Source organism: Baudoinia panamericana, assembly GCF_000338955.1.
Source record: "Baudoinia panamericana UAMH 10762 unplaced genomic scaffold BAUCOscaffold_3, whole genome shotgun sequence".
Lineage (NCBI taxonomy): Eukaryota > Fungi > Ascomycota > Dothideomycetes > Mycosphaerellales > Teratosphaeriaceae > Baudoinia > Baudoinia panamericana.
The window spans coordinates 1,451,117-1,474,418 of NW_006911259.1; the positions used below are offsets into that span (position 1 = coordinate 1,451,117).

Consider the following 23,302-nt stretch of genomic DNA (forward strand, 5'->3'; position numbering starts at 1 on the left):
GGCGAGGTCCGCTGTTTGAAATAAACTACTTATCCCGGTACATACCCAACTCGTCTTTGCGTGATGTTATCGACCCGCAGGTGTTATCGCGCCGAGCGGAACGTGTCACGTCTTTCATTGCCCCCCTTGGGCTGGCCCTCCCTTTCGACTGTCCATGTCATGCTCACGCGCCAAACTGCCAAGATCCGAAGTCGGATGTTGCTGTCACGATTTGCTTACGTGATTTACTCCTCTTGAAGAATCATCGATGCAACCGGTTACCATGGGCGACTTGTCCTGAAGAAGCTGGCTGCCACGCGAGAGACCAAGATTGAGTGCCGGCTTCCCGCAGCGCGAAATCTTGGGAGTCTCGATATGAACCGGAAGCCCGTTATTGGCTGCTTTCTTGCATCCGGCAGTCCCGGAAGCCTTGTTAGTACCGCAGGCTTGGTGCCAACGTATCTACCTACAGTACATCCAAGTGCCCTTCCTCCTTCGTCAGCCCACCTCGGCGAGGTAACCCACTCCGAAAGACAGACATATTTGAAGTTCCAGAGGGTTACAGATTGCAGAAGTACACGATAGTATACGCTGCCAAGTCCGGTCAATATTGGTTATGCTGTCCGACGCTTGGCCCGCGGCGCGAGGCGAGAAAGAGGAGTATATGGTACAGTGACTTTATGCTACCGTCTCAGAGGGGAAGGTGCTACGCGCCACGCAACGTGGCAGCCAAGCTGCACTGTTGTTCTCCGCTTTGCCACATCTACGTAGCAACACATCCCAGGTCGAACAGCGACATACCTAAGGTGTAGTCAACCAGCACACCAAGACCTCTGCTAGTAGGAATGTGCGAAAGTGCGGCTAATGTGGTCTAACGCCGTGTTAGTCCATCGTCCTACACTCAACCAGTCTATATGTGAGCGCCGAGGCTTGTTGAGGGAATTTTAGTATATACTGCCTTCTCTACAAACGCGTATTTCGATTACATAGGCCTTGTCAAGTGTCTCCATTGCATTAAGCCAGACCACGGCCAGGAGTGACCTGCAGGTTGCGCGATGCAGCTAGCGGGTATTGCACTCAGACTCGGTGGCATACCCGTAGTAGGACACGGTTCTACCTCTTTACGCTTTACCATAGAGCTTTTGTTGTGTTTACGAGGGGTAATGCACCGCCGCTTTCGCCCCGCCGCCCTGCACCTGGCCATTCACGTCTAGACATTTGTGTATCAAAGTATCCAGTACACAAGAGCTGGCGAATGCTCCACAAGCTGCAACTACAGACCCCACCGCCTCCGCAAAATCCTACCTGTTGTTGTGATGAGGTACCAGTGGATCTGGAGACTCCACACACAGTAGCAGTGCCCACCTAGAACGAGTATGAATCGATAGTGACTGTTGAGAGCGGCTTGCAAGCGAACTCAATGACATCCTTCTGTGAGAAGAAATAGGACCATGTCACTGATGTACGAGATCGCGTCGCGTCACGAAGGGTTAAGTCCCAGTACACGGCGTCCGTGCAGTGTAGCGGCAGGCCTGCGGTGTCCGACACCTCAACACCCCCAATGAGTGATGAACATGTATACTGCTTTTCAACAGCTTGTTGTTGACCATGAGCAGATCGTCGTTGACGTGAGGATCGACTGCTGCTATTGACGATTGTTCACATCCAATCTTTGTAAGCACAGCAGCCATTATATCGAGACGATGATATGCAGCTTCCTCCGCTGTTCGGACCGATTACTGTTCGTCAGCCCAGGCGCCCAACAATCAGTCTGACCCTCTGGTCTCTGCTGCAGATTCCTTTCCAGAGGGTTCCAGCGCAACACATGTCGTGGTTGATCTGGTGTTTGATCTTCGATGACGGCAATGACGTCGCAGTTGGCATCTCTCGACGTTTGGCAAACTGCCAGCATGGCCGATTAGTTCACGCACTCAAGAGCTCGATTGCGCAGGTGGCTAATGGTTGGGATGCTTAATGTTCCCACGCGTGTCATGTAGAGCTTGGGAGGACGTCCGGTGAGTTTACGACAGGTGCCCAACCTGCAAGCACTACCGCGATCGGCAACAACGTCTTTGTCGTGTTCAGACACGCGTACTTTGACCGCGACCTCGTGTGGAGTGCAGTGTCTTGGACACAACCCCATGTCTGGACGCTTGGCATGATTGAGCGAACGACGCTAGGTCTCGAAAGAAGACGATATGCAGCGGTGGAGCATAAAACTGCCAGTAACGACCGTTTGGCATTGTCAATCGAATACTAGCCCTCAAGCCATCGCGAGTTCCACGAAGGGTAAATTGATGCGGTGAGCGATTCTTTAACCTTACCGGCTCGACACTGCTCAGCGGCGTTCTGCAGGGTCGTAGCACGAGCATGTGAAACCGTTCAACGACCCGCTGCGACGCAGGGTATAGTTGGGGATCGCGCACGGCAGATGGGGATCAGGGTCTCGCGAAACCGCAAAATAGCAGTCGCGTTGGCGGCTGAGTGCATGCAGGGAAGCGCGATAGACGGCTTGAAGACGTGCTCGCGAAGATCGAGCCGATACGTACCTGCATCTACTGGCGTTAGGCCCAACGTCGTCGCTGGCGCCTGAGGTAGAACCATACACTGAGGAGACTGAGGTGGATCGCTGGCTGGCCGCTGTGGGGCGTAATGTACACCGTGGGGTTGCAATGTCCGGAGGAGCCAAGTGGACCTTGACGATATTTGGCATACCGTGAGGGTGCTAAAGAGACATCGGAGGTACATCCAGGTACATGCGTACTTTGGTACGGAAGATCGTCGCCGTCTGTTCCTGGGTTCTAGGCCTGTCTGAGCACGTTGAGAGTTTGTAAGCGACGTTGCTCATCAGTAAAAGATCATCAGTCGGAGTACGGTTTCTCTATGGCCGGGCGGCTTGATGCGGCTCTGCTGGCTGCTGCCGTCGTCGCTGACGCCACCGAAACCAGCGCGAGTCAGTCGAGGTATGTACGGCATCACAATTGTCGGGGTCAGAGCATTATAGGCATCACAATGTCTTCTTCCTTACATATTCCAGTGAGAGTATCGCAAAGCCTGAGAATTGCGTGTAATGCTTCATCAGCACCAAGATGTGTTACTCGCACGGGGAGGTCGACCTACTTCCCAAGGCCAGCTCTTGGGTATTCCTCGGCTAAGCGACAGTATGTAACGGAGAGCGCAGCGGTAGAACCACCGGACTACCTAGACGAGCGAGAGCGCAAGATATTTGATACTGTCAAGCAAGAGCTCAAGCCCACGAAGCTCGAGGTACCATTCTCCATGAACGCCTTCAATGTCCCATGCTCATATCACGCACAGGTGCAAGACATTTCCGGCGGTTGTGGTTCGATGTACGCTTTAGACATTGTGTCTGAGAGCTTCAAGGGCCTGCCTGTTATCAAGCAGCACCGGCTGGTCAACAAAATCCTTGGCGAGGAGATCAAGAACTGGCATGGAGTCCAGTTAAAGACCAAGGCGCCGTAATCTGCTGGTACTGTTAAGAAGTGAATTGCTCTCGAAGATGGGGTAACATTGGACTCGGTGCGGCTCGCAAGTGAGCTGGGTAAGGGAGGAGTGTATACATAACTGGGTCACTCCTGCCAACATGTGGCGGCGACCGCACTGCCCCTCCGATATGCCGTGACAGCGAGTTCGTAAGCATACCCTGCAGGCTCTTCAAGTTTCCGGTTGAATGATAGAGTCAAGGCACGATGGTGGCAAGACAAGACTCGCCGCGAAACGGCACCCTGGCTGCAGCAAGCGGGAGTGCCTACTGCCGTACAAGAGCAACGGCCGTGGAACCTGTGTTCATTCAAACACCGAAAGGCCACATTCACTCTGTGCAGCCCCAAGCGAGTTGGCTGGAAGTCGTAGAATAGCGGCATAAAGGTCCTCTATCTTAGCGTGTTTCAAGTCTACGATGTATATATATACAGTCTTTGTGGAAGATACTCATGATTGTATACCACTAACGCCTCGCTCAGAACACGTTCAAACAGCAGGCCAGTATTTCTATACTTTATACTCTTGGCAAGGTACGGAAAACATGTCCTCCTTCCCTTTCGCGTCCAAAACCATGGCTGTCAACCGCCCTCCAGCCACACAAGCTGAGTCTAGCCCTCGACTCCACTGATGGAGCTGCAAACCCTGCTTGCTGTCATGCCCATAGACCACGACCATCGGCTCGACCAGTGGTACGTTGATGTTGTTCGCTTGCCAGCCGGAGGATCCTCGGTATGAAGGGACTGTCGATGCATCGAGTTCCCGCGAGTAAGCGTTGCTGGGAGAGTCCTTCAAAGAGGCACCATTGAGAAGGCGGGTTTGGTACGTGTCCCACAGTATGAACCATCTAACCTTTGTATCTTTAGGCCCCTCAACTGGCTGAGAGCAAGGAAGGTGCGTCTCGCGATCGATTGTGCGCATATTCATCACAAAGTATGGGTCTTGTCTTTCCAAAGATACGTGGGGTACTATGCCAGCGTGAGCAACAAGGACCGCGTGGTTGACATATTCGCTGGTCGAGGCTGCTACCTGCGGCAGTGAGGGTATGCGCAGCATCAGCGGCATTTCACGCAAGTACTTAAGATGTGCCGGCTTCATCTGCCTGAGTAGAACTGCGTCTTTGTGGTAGCCATGACTTGTGGTGGCCGCCGACTCAACTTGAGAAGCAGTGTCAGGTAGCGTCTCTGAAGACTTCCGCAGGGTTTTGTAAGTTTCGAGCAGACGATCCTCATGGTTGCCGCGCACGCTTTCTGCGCCCAGCTGGATGAGTAAGTCCAACACGCCGAGGCTGTCGGGTCCTTTCGATACCACATCACCGGTAGCGATGAGATGGTCTCTTCGTGTATCGAAGCCGACTGCCCTCAACAGAGCCGATAGCTCCCCCTTGCAGCCATGGATGTCTCCCACGAAGACAAGCCGGCGCTCACCATTAGGATCAGATACACCGCCCGGCAGAAGACTTGGAGCAAGACCACGAAAGCGGGTGCCGTCGAAGTCCCCAGCTTGAGCCAGGCCGTAGGTGCCGTTTCTTTGCATCGTTGTGGAGCCTCCGTCAAGTAGAGCCGCATGCTCCCGCTTGGACTTGGAGTACCAGCCATTCACCAGTATGAGTAGCAAGCTTAGCGCGGCTAAGATGCCACACACCTTGCGCGTTCGGTGGTACCGCGAAGCGTTGCGAGTGCGGCTAAAACAGCCGTCTTCGTCTTCAACTTCGCGGAGGCGGAGCTCATGCGTGCTCGTTTCCATATCATCGTCCGGAAGCTGGATATCATGCGTGCGCCAATTGTTCTTGACTTGATCGATGAGGCGCTTCTGCTGCTCCATAGTGAGAACTTTTGCCTCTTCGTCTGCTTCCAAAGATGCGGTTATTTTCGCTTTCCATCCTTCGCTTTCTGGAACAACGCGACTACACGATCTGTTTTCAACCTAGGTCCGGCAGGGACCTGAAACTCTGCATATGTACTGCACAATGTCGGTAATGTGGGCCTATATGGAGCGGCTTTTTGTGTCAACCTCGATATCGTCGACCTTTTGTGCCGGGGTGGGATGACGCGGAAAGTGGCGCAGGTCTTCTCTCCAAAACCACCACGACTACGTACTTTACATACCGTTTACAATACGAATATAACTCGAAACCTTGCTGTTGTCCGTTCTTCGTCGCGAGACCGATACTGTATGATACAGTTACAGGAATCTTCTTCCAATCTATAGACGCCAACAAGCGCTCAAACAGGCCGGTTTTCCTTCGGTAGCCGATGTATGAACGTCGTGACCTGGTGAAGACAACGAGCCGCAGTGAATTGGTCTGGCTGCACAGGAAGGCAGCCGTCAAGGAGGAGTGCTGCAGCTGTCAAAACTCGCTGTCAGTAACGTGTTAGGTGTTGGAGACAGTACAGCTTAGAAGTTTCCATCGACTTCGTTGGATCGCCTGATCAATACTGCAATCGCTTAGGACTTCCTCGACCGAGGCCTTGGAGATCTCGATTTGAAGGCAACCGAGAAGGCAGTAGAGTCTATATGCAAATAGGTCGCCGAGTACAGTACGACTGGCGACAATAACCATTCATACTGACCCACAATGTTCATCATGCCCTCCACCCCTGAGCCAGTCCATGCAGACGGTCAATCAACACCGGTGCCCAAGCGCCCATCTCCCTCTCAATCAGCTGTGCAAAGAACCCTAATGCCTCGTCCTCACTAACATCCAGCTTAAACCTCTCTTCCACCTTCCTAACAGCCGCATCGCCAGCTCCCATGATCGCCAGCCCGGGAATATTGGCCTCCTGCATCAACGCAAACAGATTGAGTATCAGATTCGAGCTGCGTCGTAGCGTAGTGTAAGCCGTGAAGCAGTACTGTCGGAAGGCTTCAAACTGCGACTCGGTGCCTGCAGCCACGCCGCCCATCCCTTCCACCATTTCTTTGCTCAGTTTCATAAGCGGGGCCATGGGCTTCGGGTCCCGACCTAGAATATAACCGAAATCGATGTGGAAGAAGTGTCCATCGGGTGTCATGAGCAAGTTGTCCAGGTGACGGTCCCCGACGCCTAGAAGATAGGTGATGACGCAGTATCCAGCCACGGACTTGACGTACGTGTCCATCACCTCTTTCCGTACCCCGAGAACCGAGGGTGTGTCAGACGAAGCAGGGTTGTGGAAACGAAGGTAGCCGAGTATAGAGCCCTTGTATTTGGAGTTGTTGAGTATGGCGGAGACGGCGGTGGATGGGACGAATTGCACGGCGCCTGCCAGAGTGGAAGTGGCGAGAATACGGTAAGGTGTCAGTTTCAAGTCGAGGTTCTCCTTCAGTAGAAGCCTGTCCATTAGAGCGATGATTTGGATGACGAGTTGGTCTTGCCGAAGGTCGTCGCCAGTCTTGAAGATCACGCCGTACGCGGAGTTGGTGGAGGTGGTGAAGCTGAGGTAAAGCGGCAATAGAGAGGATTTGAAGACATTGCCTTCTTCTGGTATTACACCGGTGATCTTCACATCTGGGTCCAATGGAAGCGGTAAAGGCGGATCGAAGTCAAGGAGCTCGTTCTTTGGGTCAGCGAGCATCTTCTTGAGCTGCTCGATCTTCCGAATACGGTCGCCGCGTGAACTGCGAATGTCTTTGCTAATCTTGCTGAGCACTGTAATCAACTCACCCTGTCGGAGAAGCACTTTCCGTCGAGCTTGGCCCTGCGGCGTCGCCTCGAGTTCTTTCATGAAGTCGAAGCTGACACGAGCGAACAGCTTCTTGTTCTCCGCAGAGTGCGTAGGTGCTTCGTCGTCGAGCTCGACCATGAGATACCAGTAGAGGAAGTTGCCAAGCTTAAGGTTGCCCGCAGATCGAGCAATGACAAAGGAAGCGAGCGACGAGTCCGTCTCATCGTCCCTTGTATGCTGCGGCTCAAACTTGAGCGCTTGTACTAGTTGCAGCAGGTACAGTAAGAGTTCCTCGTCATCGGCCTTGCGGAGACGGTCGACCGCGTAGGCGCGCACTGCTGGATTCTGCACGCTTGGACCGAGCAGTTCGAGCGCATCATCTACGTCAATCTCCGCCCATTTGGGTAGCAGAGCAATGGCTTGACGGCTCTCAGCTTGCTCGTTCCAATTGACAGACTTGACAAGCTTGGTTAAAGCTCTCTTGTCTCGTGTCAGATGATGCCGAAACCGCCACACCTCATCCTTCTCCTTGTCGCTCAACTCTACCGTCGGTCCGTAAAGCATTACGCGATTCAGGAAGTCGCGCATCTTCGGATTCGGCTTGAGGTCGCGATCAAGCGCATTCCGCTGGCCCCGAATGAGGCGGCGATGCTTCGTCTCGGCAGGGTTGTCAGCGTAGCCCACTTCGGGGTCGTAAATGCGGATGAGCCTGCCTCCACCGTCTGTATCGCTAGTGTTGGCGGCGTCAGAATTTATGCCAGGGCCGAAGTGTACTTCAGGTGGCGGCTTGAAGTTGACCCCGGAGGCGTTTGGTAACAGAGGCAAATGGATGCTCGAGGCGGGCGGAGGCGGATATTCGTGGTCTGTAAAGACGATTGGGTGGTCAAAGCGTGGAAGTTCGATGTACAAGAAGAAGGCACCGTCAATATGATCTGGATCGCCTTCAGCGCATAGCGTCACTTTCGGCTCGCCGTCTTCGCTTGGCTTGATCGCTGTACCATTGGGTTGGATTGGCTGCTTTGGCCGCAGAGTATCGCGTACAGATTGACGCTCAAGCTTTTCAATCTGCCTGAACACCATGCTATCGAGCCACTTAGACTCTGGAATTTCGCCCATTTCCTGCTGCTTCATTAAGCCTACAAGCCGATCGAGCTCAGCCTCACGCCGACTCTGCTTTTCATCAACGACTACAGTAGGCTCGTCTAACCCTTTTCGAAGCCGACCTTTGCGCTCCTGCCATGGCGTGGTCGTGTCGGAGAAGCCATCCGCAGCTTTGTGCCGCCAGATCCGGCATTTCTGCCGGCCTGTCCTGAGCGTAGCTTCCTCGTTGAACAGTGGTATTGTCGTGCCTCCGAAAGGGATGTGGTGGTTCCGGTCTCCGCCTTTAGGATTAATCGGACTTAGATCCCAGAGAGTGATGGCAAGCTGAGTGTTAGCGGGAAGCGTGCTGTAGCTGACAGGCAGCGTAAGCCACTGATTCCAGACTCGGCCATTCTTAAAGTGCTTGTATGGCGTCTGAGAGGGCACAGTCAGAGGCTTCGAATGCGCAAATGGTTGGACAGTCACATAAAGCTCGGAGTTGGGGCTGAGATTGCTCCCACGGTGCCGTAGATCTGGCCGCTTGAGCAGCGTGGAGTATGGCAGTGGCTTCTCATAACCTTCGAGGCGGGTACTATCGACGTTACGTCAGTACAGGGGAGCTTGTAGACTTCACTTAAGTGAGCTAAACCCACACCTTCACGGCGAGTGGTAGATTCAGTTCGGATGAGCACGCGAAAGTGAACGGATCCATCCTATGTATGGTACGTTCGACAAGTATTGCCAGGACAGCTTCTATGTTTCTGAGACATCGGTCTCGTCATCAGATCAACTCGCATTCCCCGGAATGTGTCTGAAGCATGCCTGGTTTGCAGTCTCTGCTGAAGTGTAGATGCCCGCCGTCCGAGGCTGCCTCAGTGACGGTCATGTGACTGCGGCTTGAGCGCGACACGCGCTTATGACGCGAATCAGGGAAGCTCACTTTACCTCACAACCTTGCAATACAGTGAAGGCTGCGTTTGCGATGGTATTCTTCAGGCAAACGGGATAGATACATGAAGGACGCAACATCCGTCCCAACTGTACATACCACCCAAAGTTGTCGTCACCAGCGTTTTGCAAGTGACCGACGTTGAGCTACGCGCCGTAAAGCATCGCAAACACCTCAGAAAGCCTGACTGCGCCGCAAGGTAGCGTCATGAGACATGGCGCGTCGCAATAACAGGCCGTCGTCTGCTCTGTCATCGCGTTATGCCTCAGCGACGCCAGCTTCCGGCAACAACTCCGACCAAGAGAACCAGGATCCCGCAGCGAATGCGCGGCCGAAGGGCAAGGCTCGCGCAATGCCACCACCACCTTCACGCAACAGTCTTCCCACACCAAACTCAGATGACAGCATCGACCACCGCGGACAGAAGCGCAAGCGGATAGAGCTGCGAACAGACGCAACGCAAGATGACGAAGAAGACGACGCAGATTCGGACGGTGGTCGGTTCAAGAAGTACTACGAACCCAATCAGGACGCAGAGTCCCGAAGGCAGCTCAAACGGAAGAGTAGAGCATTGGAACGCGAGTTCAACGGTGCGTATCTTGAGGCACTCAAACATGGTCAGACCAAGCTAACAGTCTCCCAGAAAGCCGGGACGAGCTTTTGCGCGGCCGTGCGGACGCGCTCACCACCACTATTAACCGCGCAAATAAGATCTTTGAAACTGTCAAGCAGACGAGTGATGCGACAGTCGACTCTCGCTTACTTGTCAGTGTGTCAGACTTGGCGCAGAAGAAGACCGCGCACCTTGTGCTCGGAGACAGCAGCGCCGGTGTCGATGTCGACGAGTTTCTCTCGAAGTGCATCACATACATGCGCAATGGTGGTCCCGCGAGCACGCAGGCTGAACCCGGTCCAAGCAACTCAAGACGGCGGCGCACGCGTGATCCTCATGACAGCGACGATGAGGACGCCACCGCTGGAGATGCAATGGACTGGGAGTTCTTCGGCCGGAATGCTTGCTTTCCTTACATCTCGCGCCCTCCGGTACCTACATTCCTGCTGGGCCCACTTTCAGTCGAGAAGAAGCAGCGCACGCAAACTCAGCGGCGCGCGAAACAGCGGAAGGATACTGCAGGTCGCGAAGCTCGCCCAGAAGCATTATCAAAAGATGACCTGCAACAATCAGACGCAAATGCGCTAACCGCAATCTGCACACGCATTCGAAGACAGCTACACAACCATATCAGACAGGCCGAAGCGAGCATCGCACGAGCTGGCTTCACGAAGGAGGACATGGCGACCGAGCGTGGCCGTGCGATGCTGAAAAAGCATCGTCTTGCCACGAACGGGTGTGTGCCACTCTTCGACTTTGTTCTCAATCCACGAAGCTTTGGCCAGACGGTCGAGAACCTCTTCTACATCAGCTTTTTGATCAAAGAGGGCAGTGTCGGCATCGCGCATGACGAGAATGGCTTGCCCACGCTCAGTAAGCCCACCCGACACCTACCTGCTCATATAGTAGCTGACAGTCGGCTACAGATGCATCAAACCCTACATCGCTAGAAGAGAAGCGTGAGCGGAAGATCAGCAACCATCAAGCTGTGTTCGCTCTAGATTATTCTACGTGGAAGGAGCTGACCCATGCCTTCGAGATATCGGAACCGATGATTCCCCATCGGGAGGACGAACAGCCTACGCAGTTGGGCCAACGAGGGTGGTACACATAGCAGCGCTGGTCTTCTATGCGTGTCCTTTGCATTCGAGGTGCCTTTATTGAGTTCGTTGATTTACCAATTAAGGACCTTTCGCATAGCACGGCGCTGGAGGCGAACAAGCAGATACCCGTTCAACTCATAGAACTCTCACATTCTTCTTTCGCACCATGTTGCGGCATGCTGTGCTATTGCACTGACTGTTCGAGCATCAAAGCATGCCATGGAAGCAGCGAAGGCAAGACTTCGAGGGGGCGTCAACCTCTGCCTACGAACATCAATGAGTGCTAACAACAGCGTTTCTAGATCACTACCCCCACCTGCGTTAGGTGTACTCTTACAGCGTCCTGCCCACATGCACTCATGTAAATGCTTCAGAAACGCCACCTCATGCTGCTAGATTAAGATCGTTCCCGCAGGTTACGTGGCCGTCAATGTCCGTTTGTGACTCTGTTTGGCACACCGGTCATGCTCTGAGCCAGCGTGTCCGCCTTCAGTGCTGGTCGATCTGCTTTGCCTGCTGTGGTCTACCCACTTCGTCAGCTCTCAGATCGTCCGATTCCTTCGTGAGCTACTTACTCCTGCATCTACGGGTAGGATCACACCCGTGATCCAGCGAGCTTCTTTCGTGCACAGGAAGAGAATTGCTGTTACGCGATGTCACTGTCAGCGCAGAACTCGTCGGAGCACGCTTTGCAAAGCCATCGGCACTTGTGACAAGTGTCATAGCTCGGGAATCGAATTGCCTACCGTAACCGACATCCCATGCAGTACCTTCCTGCTTTAGCAGGTTCTGGTTAATCCTCGCCTGGCGAAGCTCCTCCGTCATACCTCGGCCTCGGACCATGGGCGTATACACCATCCCCGGCGCCACGCAGTTCACGTTAATGCCTTCTGGGCCATGCTGGGCAGCCATGGCTCGAGTCATTTGGATAATCGCGCCCTTGGTGGTGGGGTATAGCAAGCTTGGATTGCCACCGAGCACTGGGACCGTCAGCGACAGGATCAAATCAGTCACGGCGACTTCACTTACGACCGCTTACGGATGACAGGTTCACTATTCTTCCGTACCCTTGCTTGCGCATTTCGGGAATTGCGTGTCGAGCCATCAGCACCATGCTTGTGAGGTTGATCCGTATATCGCGATCCCAAGCGTCCATATCGACTTTCGTGGCGTCGCCCATTGCGCCTCCAACCCCGACTATACAGCACCGGTCAGCAACCTTTCCAACGCAAGATATGGCATGGAGCCGCGTTTCCCGAAGTATTCTACCGGACGCGGTGTCGACGGAGATTCATGCGCACCATGCAACGACCGCCATCTGAAGCAGTGATAAGAGCAATCGTACCGATGTTTACAAGAATATTCAGAGCACCCCACAAGGCGACAGTCTTTGCAACAGCGTTCCGACAGGACTCTTCATCCGTCACGTCAGCCTGGATAACTTCGGAAACGCCACCTTCAGCATCAATCATGCGCTTCGTCTCCTCGGCCCATTCGATATTGTAATCGACGAGAGCGATCTTAGCGCCTTGTCGAGCGAGCACAATAGCTGTCGCTCTCCCATTGCCGACCTCGCCTGCCGAATTGTTAGCTTTACAACAAGCTGCAACTGTGTCCTCGGTCGCATAGCACGTTGACATGAATTCACGGTGCTAGCAACAGCTTATCGATATAGCACCATGTTGGGATGCTGTGTCCAGTCCGGGGTAACTCACCTGACATTCGGGAGCCGGCTCCAGTTACGAGAGCAACTTCGCCGTGGAGGTCGAAAGCAGTAGGTGGAGCCGCTGAGCCCGTCATGGCTGCCAGTATGCAGAAGCTCAATGGTTATGCGGTTCCGGCGCTGCAAGACGGTACGGTCCTTCTGATAACGGTTAGTGGTATGGGAGCCTGATGCGAACGAATATGCGAAGCTTGATGCACTTTTTACGCAGGCTCAGACTGTTAAGGACTTTGATCTGCACCTTACCGCGCACCGAGGTCGGATCCTGTCAAGAGCGAAAGCGTGGAGACCACTCGGCGAATTCCATCGCTCGGCGCTCTTCTCACCTCCATCATCTTATCGGTAGAAAGTCAAAGTGCTTCTGTCAGCGGCTTACGACCTGACGCTATGTGCCGTGGACTGACACAATCTAAACTCATTTGGGCCTGCGTAAAGCGGCGTATGGCTCTGCGCATTTCAGCCTAGGCTGAGGAGGCTGTCTGGTCGGCAGCAAGACACCCTAACAAAGACGAACTGCCCTAGTCCGAGAAAATTATACGACAATGACTTGAGATTACCTAGCACCATATTGTCGGAGCAAAGCGAGCTACAGGCCCAGACAACGGTGCTGCATGACCTTGTCTCACTGCGGAAGCCAAAGGTCGAACCATGCGACGATGCCTCTTAACGATTGTTCCTTGACATACCCTGGAGACAGTGTCAACGGCGTATCGACGTCAAACAACATAAATTGCCTTACTTTCATATGGATCGTCCATATTACCACGCAACGCAAAGCCGTGCTGCACTTTGGCGAACAGTTGTAAATGGTAGGTCTTCTTCTGACTCTCCAGAATGTCGATGGCTCTCCGCCGTGCAGGCTTCTCGAACGTGTGATCTATCTCAGAACACGAAAGAAATAGTGGTTCTAGAAGTAGCCGCGTCAGCAAGTTCATCACACAAGGCAGCAACGATAGCCTACTGTTGACATTCTCGAAATGATGTTCCTTCAAGAATGCCGGATGCGCAAAGGCGCCGGCAGCTACTGCGTCTCCCGCCAGTTCATTGCAGACATAAGGTGCGCCAAAGCAGTATCTGCTTGGATTAGCATCGCTTCGAAGTGGCAGCGCCCGGCACATACCCTACGCAAGCGTACTTGGTCTTCTCGCCACCGTACTTCGATCGAACCTCCTGCACCCACTTTGGCGTGGCGTCGTTAGCGAAGGTGGTGTGCTTGACCTTCCACGCCTCATAATCGAAGTTGGGATCTGTGGTTTTGTCATGCCGGTCTTTGCGGTGCTTCCACACTGGATCGCCGCGGAAGTAGTCAAGAGCCAGCGTCAAGTAACCGGCATCCGCAAACGCATCAACGATAAGGAGGCCGTTTGTGAAGAAGCCCCAAACGTCCGGGAAGTATAGGACGATGTTGCCATTCGCTTTACCGTCCGGTGGCTGTGCGATGTACGTCTCGACACCAGCAATCGTTGTATAGCTGCCTCGTGGCTTGCCTGTGTGTATGTTGCCTTCAATGCAGCAGTCTCCGGACGGCTTCGCCAAGTAACCGTTTGCGTCTGTCATTGCGAGTAAATGAATCGCACTGGATCGGTCGGCGGAAGTGGTATGGATTGTTCACCAGATGAGTGGAACCACTCGTTATTACATCAAACCGAATGCATTCCTGAGTAGGTCAATCAGCACCTAACTCGCTCATAGAGGGGCCACTTTGACTAGCGTCGGCGAATGCACTCCTTCAAACCCTCTTCGCAGTCGGTGGTTTCAAGGTGGAGCATATACTATGGAACTAGCCCCGGACCCCAGACAGCGTGGGGTCTCGTGGCCGTTGTGCGGGCGGTCAATTGATAAGTACCGGATCTGCACCTTCAATGTTCTGCTCACGTATCTCTGTATTGCTTAGCATCGGCTGCCCATTGGCTAGCTACGTACTACAATGGTGGCCAAAAGCGAGTTGCACCATGTATCCACAAGGCAGTCCGATACATCGAACGTCAACAACCCGCAAGAGGAGAAGAAACATCTCCATCAGCTCGATGCCGTCCAAGAGGTATGTCAAACAAATAGATGTCTGCGCCACGACCATGCTGATGGAACACCCAGGAACAAGCCGTCGGCTACAGAGAATATGTCGAAGGTCTCGGCCTTGAGGTGACGAACGCAGAGGCAGGTTGATAAATCGGATGCATTGCTCCCTCCTCACTGACAAGCTTATTTACAGAACCGCCGTGTCCGATGGAAGATTGACCTCATCATCCTACCAATCTTCCTCATCACCCAAGCCCTGCAGTTCATGGACAAGACTGCATTAAACTATGCCAACCTGTTCGGTTACCAGAAAGCACTTGGTCTGAAAGGCCTCCAATTCAACTACCTATCCGCGATGGTCTATTGCGGCTACTTCTTCGGCCAGTACCCTTGCGGTTGGCTGATCGGTCGCTTTCCGGCTCAGAGGATCCTTGCGATCAGCTGTTTGTCATGGGGAGTATGCGTGCTCATACTGACCCAATGCCGCACTTTCAGCAGCGCAATGGGCGTGAGATTCTTGATGGGCTTGTTCGAGGCTGCTGTCACGCCAGGCCTCACGCTGATGACCGGGTTCTGGTATACGAGGAATGAGATCCCTCTGCGACAATGTATCTGGTACTCCGCGCTTGGGCTTGGCGGCATCGTGGGCTCGTACATTGCGATGGGAGTCTCTACGCTACCCGCCACGATGAAGCCGGAACGCTGGGAGCTCATCTTCTTCATCCTAGGTGGCGTGACCTGCGTCTGGGCCTTCGTCATCTATTTCTGCCTGCCGGACGCTCCATCGAACGCTCGCTTCCTGAACAGCCACGAGCGCATCATTGCCGTCAAGCGCGTTGCCGGTAACGAGACGGGAATCAAGAACAAGGCCTTCAACTGGGAGCAGGCGAAGGTGGCACTGGTCGACCCGAAGATGATGCTACTCTTCGTTTCAGTCTTTGCGGCTGCGATACCTAACGGCGTCGTCAACTCATTCTCCACAATCATCATCAAGGACATGGGCTTCTCGACAACGAAGACGACCGAGCTTAAGTCCGTTGGCGATGCTGTGCAAGTCATCGCTCTGTTCATCGGCGGAGCTATCACGCTTAACGTCCCTAACTCCCGTCTGCTCACAGCGACGGCAGCCAACACTCTCTGTACTGTGGCTGCGGCATGCATGGCGTACCTTCCACGCGCAAACACGTGGGGTCGGCTGGTCAGCTTCTGGCTCGTGAATGCGCAGAGCGTCGGCTTCACGATCTCGCTCGTCACCATCTCATCGAATATGGGCGGATACACTCACCGTGCGATTGCCAGTGCCATGGTCTTCACCGCTTATTGCTGGGGTAACTTTGCTGGACCGTTTGTCGTCAAGCCATCGCAAGCACCACGGTACGAAGGCGCAACTATCGGTCTCCTAGTTGGATACGCGATCAAGCTCGGCTGCCATCTCGGATTGCTGGGTAAGTGCTTCTGAACGCTTCTCATGGCAGTATACCTTGCTGACAGACCGGCAGCTTACATGTTCTTGATGAACCGTTACCGAGAGCGCAAGTACGGCCCGGCGGACAAGGCTGCGAGCGACGAGGCAGGTATGCTGGATGAAACCGAGTTCCAAAACAAGAACTTCCGCTACGTGCTGTAAGCATGTTGGTGTTGTTATTGTTGTTGTTAGCGACAGTGCATTGTTTAGACAGCTAGCTGTATAGAAGCACAATGTTCTCGAAGTGAAGCCCGTAGTACCACTGTTGTTGCAGTGCGTCCAGTCAGCACGTCGACTACGGATACCATTGCCGACTTCACCAGTGCGTGTATGCGACCCGTGTGGCACAATCTACATTCACTCTGACAACATATGCTTCAAATGGTCCTGACTCGCAAAAAGCCGCTTTGCCGAGGTGAAGTGAATCGGAAACCCCCTCCTCGGCGTTCCGCCACCGTCCAGTCGCCGACCCCACCTGCAGGCATCACCAGTAGCAAAGATGTCGACCATGTCGAAGACAACGGATCGCACCACCGTTTCGGCAAAAGCTTGTTCGACATGTCATAGTCGCAAGGTTAGATGTGATATTGGTGTTGTCGGACCGATATGCAGCAACTGCTCCAAGGCCGGCGCCGAGTGCATGTAAGTACTGTATTGCCGCTCTCTCACAGCAGGCTCAGAGCGTAAGGTATTGCGAATACTTCAAGGTGATTCCGAACTTGTCACGTTGTTTTGGGACATCCAGCACATACTATAATCCTCCGCTGCGGACACTGACCTGTGCTCTAGCCCGCACGTACGTAAGCGCAAGAGAGACCTGGATCTCATCCATGAATCCCAGCATAAGCAACAACCGCCGCCAACAGATCATCGCCATGTGAAGCGCATATCAGCCGACCATCCTATTGAGATCTCGCCGCAATCCAGCTATCTCGTCCGCGTCGAACAACAGCCACAAACAGACGGTCGGCCGGCAAAACGCGTGTCAATTGAACCTCCGATCGGCATCTCGCCACAATCCAGCTACTTAGGCCGCGCCGAGTACGTGCCAGCGCACATTCCCATCGATGAGGAGGATGCCTCGCGCTACCACAACATCCATCACACGCCTTCGAGCGCACATGAAGATGGGAAGCGGACCGTAGAGCTGCCGCAGTCGATCCGACAGAGTCTCGTAAGCTCGTTCGTTGCTCATTGTCGGCCATGGATGCCTCTTATGGCTGAGGCTGAGATCTGGTAAGCTGAGCAGAACCATGCGTACATCCACTCGTCGGTGGTCGGGCCTGGGACGATAGCTGACCATGCCACTCATTGGTCGCAGGCGGCTCATGGCAGAAGAACCGGACGGCCTCCTAATGACGGCCATCTACGTAGCCGGCAGCCGCACGTCAACGTCCCCACGAGCGTCCGAAGTGGGCGCTGAATGCTATCGACGAGCCAAGTGGCTCTTCTATGCCGAGACGGAAGTTGATCCCATCCGCAACATTATGGCCGTCATCTTTCTGCAGTGGTGGAATGGTTCCGGGCCGGAGCATGTGTCAACGAACAACAGTAGCTTCTGGTTGCGCATTGGCGTTGCGCTGGCTCATCAGACCGGCCTGCATAAGGAGCCTAGTAAGGACGATCGGAGTTTGCGGCGTCGTATTTGGTGGACGCTTGTGGTGAGTTGCTTTTGTCATAGCCATTCATTTCCATTCCTGATGCTCCATCGATGATGCCGCTGCTTTCCAGAGGCGGATCACCAAGCAAGCATCCAGGGATGCGAGCTTGTTGTGTTTGACATCCCTAACCTCGTTGGCCGTTGTCAGACGCGCGCAACAGGCCGTCTAGGTGCTTCTGAGCTCCCTCTTGCGTCTTGAGATCGGCCGCCGGATGTGATGGCTAATGGAATCTCAGTCCCGAGACAGCCAAATAGCAACCAGTCACGGCCGCCCCCGCGCCATCAATCTCCTAGACTCCGACGTGCGACCCCTGACACCCACTGACTTCGACTCAGCCTCGGACGCCGACCGTTTCATCCCCTTCGTCCAGATCACCCTCCTCCTCGGCGACTTGACCGAGCGGTCCCTCCGCGGCGACCTAACCGCTCACGCCCGCGTCCAGCTCGAAGAACGGCTACTCCGCTGGCTCGCAGACCTGCCACCAACCCTCCAACTTTTCGACCGAGAGACCAGAGTATTGAGAGCTTACAACTTCGCCTCCCGCAACCTCCATCTCGCCTACTTCGCCACCTTGACCATCCTCTTCCATCAGAAACAAAAACAGAACCCCTCCGCTGACGTGCCACCGACTATGCCGAGCTTGGTCGCCGCCAGCTTCATCTTAGGCATTGTGGAAGAGTACCTCAATTGGGGCGACACGGCTTTCGTCAGTCCGGCGTGCATCTTCTACCTTTTCACCGCGTCCCTGGCCTTACTATCCTCGCACCGATTCCCCTGTCTCGCATCGGCGGCGGACGCGGCGCAAGAACGGGGCGTGGTGGAGACAACGTTGGAGGAGCTGAAGAAGCGGTTCGCGAGCGCTTATGGGAAGGAGAGGGTGGTCAAGGCTATTACGCAGTTGTCGTTGCAGCAGCAGAGTCAGGGTGGCGGTAGCGGTATTGTTACGCAGCCGAGGATTGACGTGCTGAAGCTTTCGCCACGGGAGTTGGAGTTCTTCGCACCGTTTGGGGCAGGTCTGTGCCGCCACTGGGGGATCGTGCAGGCGTCGAAATCCGGTGGGCCAGTCGGCTCGGATGGCGTGATGGGAGGTCGGGGAGAGTACCTGCCTGGCGGCGAGCCGGCGATGCGGAGTGTACAGCCGTTTCCGGAGAGCGCGACGCTGCTGGGGCTGGATGAGCTGTTGGCGGATGATGCGTTTGGGCAGTATTGGTGGAATTCGTTGACGTATTAGCGTGGCAGCCCAGGCTGGCTCGGCAGTGTCTTGTTCAACGTGTGTCGAAGTAGGATTCGTTATGATGTACGAGTTCGATCATTTCCCGTACCGTGTCTTGTACCGTTCTCCTGCCGCAGTTGAAGGGATATGACATTCGCCAGAACTCCATGCTAACTTTCATAAACCGTTGGACCACTTGAAAAGCTTCGTCGCTCAAACATCCTGAAACTCAAGCTCATCCTCATCCTCATCTTCGTCGCTCGCCGCCGGCGTATCCTGCGCCGCAGCAGCCTTCTCCACCGCAGCAGAGCTGTTGACACCGCTACTCCGTGCCACTGTAGGGTCAAGCCTCGCCCTCTTCGCCTCCCGCTCGTCCTCCGTCGTCGCGCTGCTCTCGACAGCCGGCGTACTGCGCCCCGTAGTGGTAGTAGTGGTGGTCGAAGGTGGTACGATACCAACGGCAGAACCATTCACATTCGCATTCGCATTCGTACCATTAGTAGCCATCACAGGCGCCGCCTTCACTCCGCCCACACCCACTACATCTTCGAAATCATCATCCTCCTCCTCCTCTTCATCCTCTTCCTCCTCCGCATCCTCCGCAGCCCGCTCATCCGCCTCCCTCTTCTGCGCCAGCTCCAACTCGGCCCAATACGCCGCCAGATCCACATCCCCAGCCGTACCTACCGCCGGCTTCTTCTCCCCTTCCTCCTCAGACTTAATAAGAGCCGCAGCTCTCCCCGTAAGCAACACCTCCCGTTCCAACCTCAACCGCTCCTCCTTCGCCCCCACCGCCGTGATATCACCTGAGACCGTTGATTTCGCAATCCAATCCGGCAAAGCATTCTGCTCCGCTTCTTTCTCTTTCCTCGCTCGCTCGCCCGCATCGAGGGCAGCTTTCTTCGCCGCGTCCTCGTCTGTGGAGAGGGAGACGGCGATTTTCTCCGGCTTGAGGTCGAGGCCGCGGCTACTTTGTAGATTTTTGTTGGGTAGATCGACGACTTCTGTGCGTTGTGCTGGGGCGGCATCGGTGCGTTGGATGGGGAGTTGGCGGGTCAGTGCGGATTGGAAGTCGTTTTCGGGGACGGTCGTGCTGTCGATTTGCTCCATCAATCTGCGGATGGACTCGAGTTGGGAGTTGAGGCGGCGCACACTTTCGTTCTCGGTCACGCGCTCGTCTTCCTCGATTGGGTCGACGGGGTGGCCGCAGCGGGGACACATGAACCCGCGAAATGCGACCTCCAAGTCGGTCCATTGGCCTTTGCATTGCGGACAACTGTGGTCTTTCTTCTCGGTCGTCGGCATCCCCAAAGCGGAAAAATGGCGCAACATCTTGTGCATGCGGTACTTGATGCTGTCGATGGCGTGGTGGTAGTTGATGTAGTACCAGTCCCGGTTCGTCATGCGTTCTTTCCCTTGCTGGCTGCTGGGGAAGGTGGAGGGGAAGAAGCTGCCGCTGCCGTCCGTCCGCTTTTCTTGTCGGGTCTGAACGGAGAGGAGGCCGTCTTCGCGCAGGCGGCCGCAGAGTTTGCGCAGGTACTTGGGCTGCATGCTGAGGAGGTGCGCGAGGTCGATGTCCGGCAGGGTGGAGTGGCGGATGAGGGCGTCGATGACGAGGATGTGCTCGGTGGGGTAGAAGGCGCGCGTGGTGGTGCGGAGGAGGTCCGTCGCCAAGTTCGCCATGATGGTAGTCCCCCACTTGAGGAGGATTGATCGTTTCCGCCTGTTTACATGTAGTGTTGTCTGTGGCAGTGATGCTACGACTCCCCGCGTCGAAGCATTCTTCGATCCAATCTGGTGAGCTGTTCGCCGGACGCAGAAGTGACGATGAAGATAGCGAGGGATGGGCAAGTGCAATCAAGCATTGCTGAAAAGAGAAGGAACGTTGTCGACCGTCAGGCGAGGCAGGCACATACCTGGGATAATAGCGCCGGCTGCATCCGCTGCACTTCGGCATGACTTGCATGAGCTGACTCAGCGTGCAGCTTGCATCTCGAGTCTCGAAATTGTTCGTTAATCTTCAATTCATTAGCTTCAATCAATGAGCGCTACCGTGTCGAGATGGACCACTCCACAGCGATACTGGAAGATGCTCGCAAGGTGGTCGAGAATGCAGGTGGCGAGCCAGCAAGGCCCACCGTTGACGCTGGCGAGCAGCCTTCGAAGCCCACAAGCAATGAAGCTGCCCACGACGGCGATGAGGGCCGCCAGAACAATTACAGTCGCCGTAAACGCAAAGCCGACTACCCAGACGCAAGGCAACAATACGGAAGTAAAGGCGGACATGATGACAATAAGCGACATAAGAAGGGAGATCTGGGACGCGGAGAATATTTGTACGTTAAACGCACATGAACCCCACCACACAGTCCAGCTCAACTGACAGTCTAACACTCAGCCGCGACAACCCAGACAAACGCGCCAAAACCAACGAGTCACGTGAGAAACGGATGGCGAACGGCGAGACACGCAACAACCCCAACTACGGCGCCACCTTCTCCAAGGAGGAGATCGATGCCGAGAGCCGCCGACCCAAGCGTAAAGTCGCCGTCCTGATCGGCTACTCCGGCACGGGCTACAAGGGCATGCAAATCACCCCCTCCGAGCGCACCATCGAAGGCGACCTCTTCGCCGCCTTCATCCGCGCCGGCGCAATCAGCAAAGCCAACGCCGAGGACCCCAAAAAGGTCTCACTCGTCCGCTGTGCGCGGACGGATAAAGGTGTCCATGCGGCGGGGAATATGATCAGTTTGAAATTGATTGTGGAGGATGAGGATATTGTGGAACGCATTAATAAGGAATTAAGTCCGCAGATTCGGGTGTGGGGGGTGGAGAGGACGGTGGGGAGTTTCAGTTGTTATCAGGCTTGTGATTCGAGGTGGTATGAGTATCTGATTCCGAGTCATGCGTTCTTGCCGCCGCATCCGGGGTCGTGGTTGGGGCGGAAGTTGGAGGAACATGCGGATGAGGTGGGGGATAGAGAGGCGTATGAAGGCAGGCAGGAGGAGGTGAAGCGCTTCTGGGAGCGAGTGGATGCTGATGAGATCAGCCGGGTTTTGCAGACCATTGATGAGGATATTCGAGCGGAGGTTGTTAAGGCGTTGCAGGGGGAGGATGAGGCTGTTGCGACCACTGGCGCGGCGGATGTGGAAGAGGGTGAGCAGAGAGTGGTCAAGGCTGCAGTGACAGAGAGCGATGCGAATGATGCGGATGTCGGAGCTGAGGAACGGACGGAGGAGGCGGCTATCATCATCAATGCGCCGGCTGCACAGAACCAGCCAGACGACGCTGTGACAGACGCGTCGAAGACTGCCGAAGCCGGCAATGCCACTGCGCGGGCTGGAGATGCGGAGCCAATGCCAGACACCATGGTCGACTCCGCTATCTCCTTACCACCTCAACAGCCTCCTACATCCGCAATCGAGCCAAACGACTCCGCCAAAGCCGACCAACCAACACTAGCCCCAGCATCTCACGACCGCCAAACCCGCCTCCGCGCAGCCACAAAATCCCTCCGCGCCGCCTACATAACCGCCAAACGCCGCTACCGCATCCCCACCCAACGCATCGCCCGCATCCAAGCCGCCCTCGACAAATTCGTCGGAACGCACAACTACCACAACTACACCGTGCAAAAGACGTACCGCGACCCGAGCGCGAAACGGCATATTAAGTCTTTCGTCGTCAATCCGAAACCAATCCTGATTGGGGAGGGGGATGATGAAGCGGACAAATCCGAGTGGTTGAGCTTAAAAGTCCACGGACAGAGTTTCATGATGCATCAAATCCGAAAAATGATCGGTATGGTCACCCTCCTCGTCCGCTGCGGCAGCAACCTCGACACCCTTTCGCATTCGTTCGGGGAGGATAAGTACTCCATCCCCAAAGTCCCCGGACTGGGGCTGTTGTTGGAGCGGCCGGTGTTTGACAGTTATAACAATATCCAGGCTGCGAAGCATGATCGGCCACCGTTGCTGTTTGGGAAGTTTGAGCGGGAGATGGAGGAGTTTAAGCAGCGGGAGATTTATCAGCGCATTTTCCGGGAGGAGGAGGAGAGGAATGAGTTTGGGCGGTTTTTTGCGCATGTGGATAACTTTAAGGAGGGTTACTTTCTGTACGTGACGAGTAAGGGGCTGGAGGGTACGAAGGGGGGTGGGGTGGAGGGTGGCAAGTCGAAGGCGGTTGAGGACGATGAGGACGGAGCGAGTGGAGGCGACGATCAGTAAGGATGAATGGTGATGTGGCGAACGTGATTAGCAAGGGGTTTGTAGGCTGGGGAGGGCGGCGTTGTGGGTGGTATGGGCTGGAGGCGGTCCACCATAAAGATGGACGCCATGACCCTCATGCTC

At 54.9% G+C, this 23,302-nt stretch overlaps 11 protein-coding genes across 11 annotated transcripts; 5 read left to right on the forward strand and 6 right to left on the reverse strand.

The window, feature by feature from the left end:
* Positions 1–2,317: 2,317 nt before the first annotated feature.
* Positions 2,318–2,692, reverse strand: BAUCODRAFT_120536 (uncharacterized protein; the record flags this gene model as incomplete). Its single annotated transcript, XM_007676002.1, has 1 exon — positions 2,318–2,692. One exon carries the CDS (start codon positions 2,690–2,692, stop codon positions 2,318–2,320), a length of 375 nt encoding a protein of 124 aa, XP_007674192.1.
* Positions 2,693–3,153: 461 nt separating this feature from the next.
* On the forward strand, positions 3,154–3,456 carry BAUCODRAFT_50498 (uncharacterized protein; the record flags this gene model as incomplete). The annotated part of the gene is made up of 2 exons (XM_007675469.1): positions 3,154–3,246; positions 3,298–3,456. Coding segments are annotated over 2 exons (252 nt in total), but the record flags the coding sequence as incomplete, so codon positions are not given.
* Positions 3,457–3,515: 59 nt separating this feature from the next.
* BAUCODRAFT_573541 (uncharacterized protein) lies at positions 3,516–5,016 on the reverse strand (the record flags this gene model as incomplete). Its single annotated transcript, XM_007676003.1, has 2 exons — positions 3,516–4,190; positions 4,284–5,016. 2 exons carry the CDS (start codon positions 5,014–5,016, stop codon positions 3,991–3,993), a joined length of 933 nt encoding a protein of 310 aa, XP_007674193.1. The 3' UTR covers positions 3,516–3,990.
* Positions 5,017–6,065: 1,049 nt separating this feature from the next.
* On the reverse strand, positions 6,066–8,919 carry BAUCODRAFT_104191 (uncharacterized protein; the record flags this gene model as incomplete). Its single annotated transcript, XM_007676004.1, has 2 exons — positions 6,066–8,799; positions 8,861–8,919. The coding sequence occupies 2 exons, from the start codon at positions 8,917–8,919 to the stop codon at positions 6,066–6,068; spliced, it is 2,793 nt and encodes a 930-aa protein (XP_007674194.1).
* A 244-nt stretch (positions 8,920–9,163) lies between these two features.
* BAUCODRAFT_31590 (uncharacterized protein) lies at positions 9,164–11,159 on the forward strand. Its single transcript, XM_007675419.1, has 3 exons — positions 9,164–9,746; positions 9,800–10,642; positions 10,696–11,159. The coding sequence occupies exons 1-3, from the start codon at positions 9,371–9,373 to the stop codon at positions 10,881–10,883; spliced, it is 1,407 nt and encodes a 468-aa protein (XP_007673609.1). The 5' UTR covers positions 9,164–9,370; the 3' UTR covers positions 10,884–11,159.
* Positions 11,160–11,299: 140 nt separating this feature from the next.
* Positions 11,300–12,672, reverse strand: BAUCODRAFT_146222 (uncharacterized protein; the record flags this gene model as incomplete). Its single annotated transcript, XM_007676005.1, has 6 exons — positions 11,300–11,395; positions 11,448–11,515; positions 11,619–11,852; positions 11,902–12,069; positions 12,218–12,448; positions 12,588–12,672. 6 exons carry the CDS (start codon positions 12,670–12,672, stop codon positions 11,300–11,302), a joined length of 882 nt encoding a protein of 293 aa, XP_007674195.1.
* Positions 12,673–12,961: 289 nt separating this feature from the next.
* Positions 12,962–14,372, reverse strand: BAUCODRAFT_31592 (uncharacterized protein). Its single transcript, XM_007675420.1, has 4 exons — positions 13,716–14,372; positions 13,557–13,669; positions 13,335–13,502; positions 12,962–13,282 (listed from the first exon to the last, which is right to left on the reverse strand). The coding sequence occupies exons 1-4, from the start codon at positions 14,150–14,152 to the stop codon at positions 13,218–13,220; spliced, it is 783 nt and encodes a 260-aa protein (XP_007673610.1). The 5' UTR covers positions 14,153–14,372; the 3' UTR covers positions 12,962–13,217.
* Positions 14,373–14,394: 22 nt separating this feature from the next.
* Positions 14,395–16,410, forward strand: BAUCODRAFT_396627 (uncharacterized protein). The gene is made up of 4 exons (XM_007676006.1): positions 14,395–14,636; positions 14,690–14,752; positions 14,808–16,059; positions 16,114–16,410. The coding sequence occupies exons 1-4, from the start codon at positions 14,523–14,525 to the stop codon at positions 16,239–16,241; spliced, it is 1,557 nt and encodes a 518-aa protein (XP_007674196.1). The 5' UTR covers positions 14,395–14,522; the 3' UTR covers positions 16,242–16,410.
* BAUCODRAFT_396759 (uncharacterized protein) lies at positions 16,411–19,069 on the forward strand. Its single transcript, XM_007676007.1, has 4 exons — positions 16,411–16,721; positions 16,869–17,315; positions 17,401–17,740; positions 17,976–19,069. The coding sequence occupies exons 1-4, from the start codon at positions 16,579–16,581 to the stop codon at positions 18,969–18,971; spliced, it is 1,926 nt and encodes a 641-aa protein (XP_007674197.1). The 5' UTR covers positions 16,411–16,578; the 3' UTR covers positions 18,972–19,069.
* A 694-nt stretch (positions 19,070–19,763) lies between these two features.
* On the reverse strand, positions 19,764–20,636 carry BAUCODRAFT_65961 (uncharacterized protein; the record flags this gene model as incomplete). Its single annotated transcript, XM_007675590.1, has 1 exon — positions 19,764–20,636. A coding segment is annotated over one exon (873 nt), but the record flags the coding sequence as incomplete, so codon positions are not given.
* Positions 20,637–20,988: 352 nt separating this feature from the next.
* BAUCODRAFT_129467 (uncharacterized protein) lies at positions 20,989–23,179 on the forward strand (the record flags this gene model as incomplete). The annotated part of the gene is made up of 2 exons (XM_007676008.1): positions 20,989–21,289; positions 21,328–23,179. The coding sequence occupies exons 1-2, from the start codon at positions 21,015–21,017 to the stop codon at positions 23,177–23,179; spliced, it is 2,127 nt and encodes a 708-aa protein (XP_007674198.1). The 5' UTR covers positions 20,989–21,014.
* Positions 23,180–23,302: the final 123 nt, after the last annotated feature.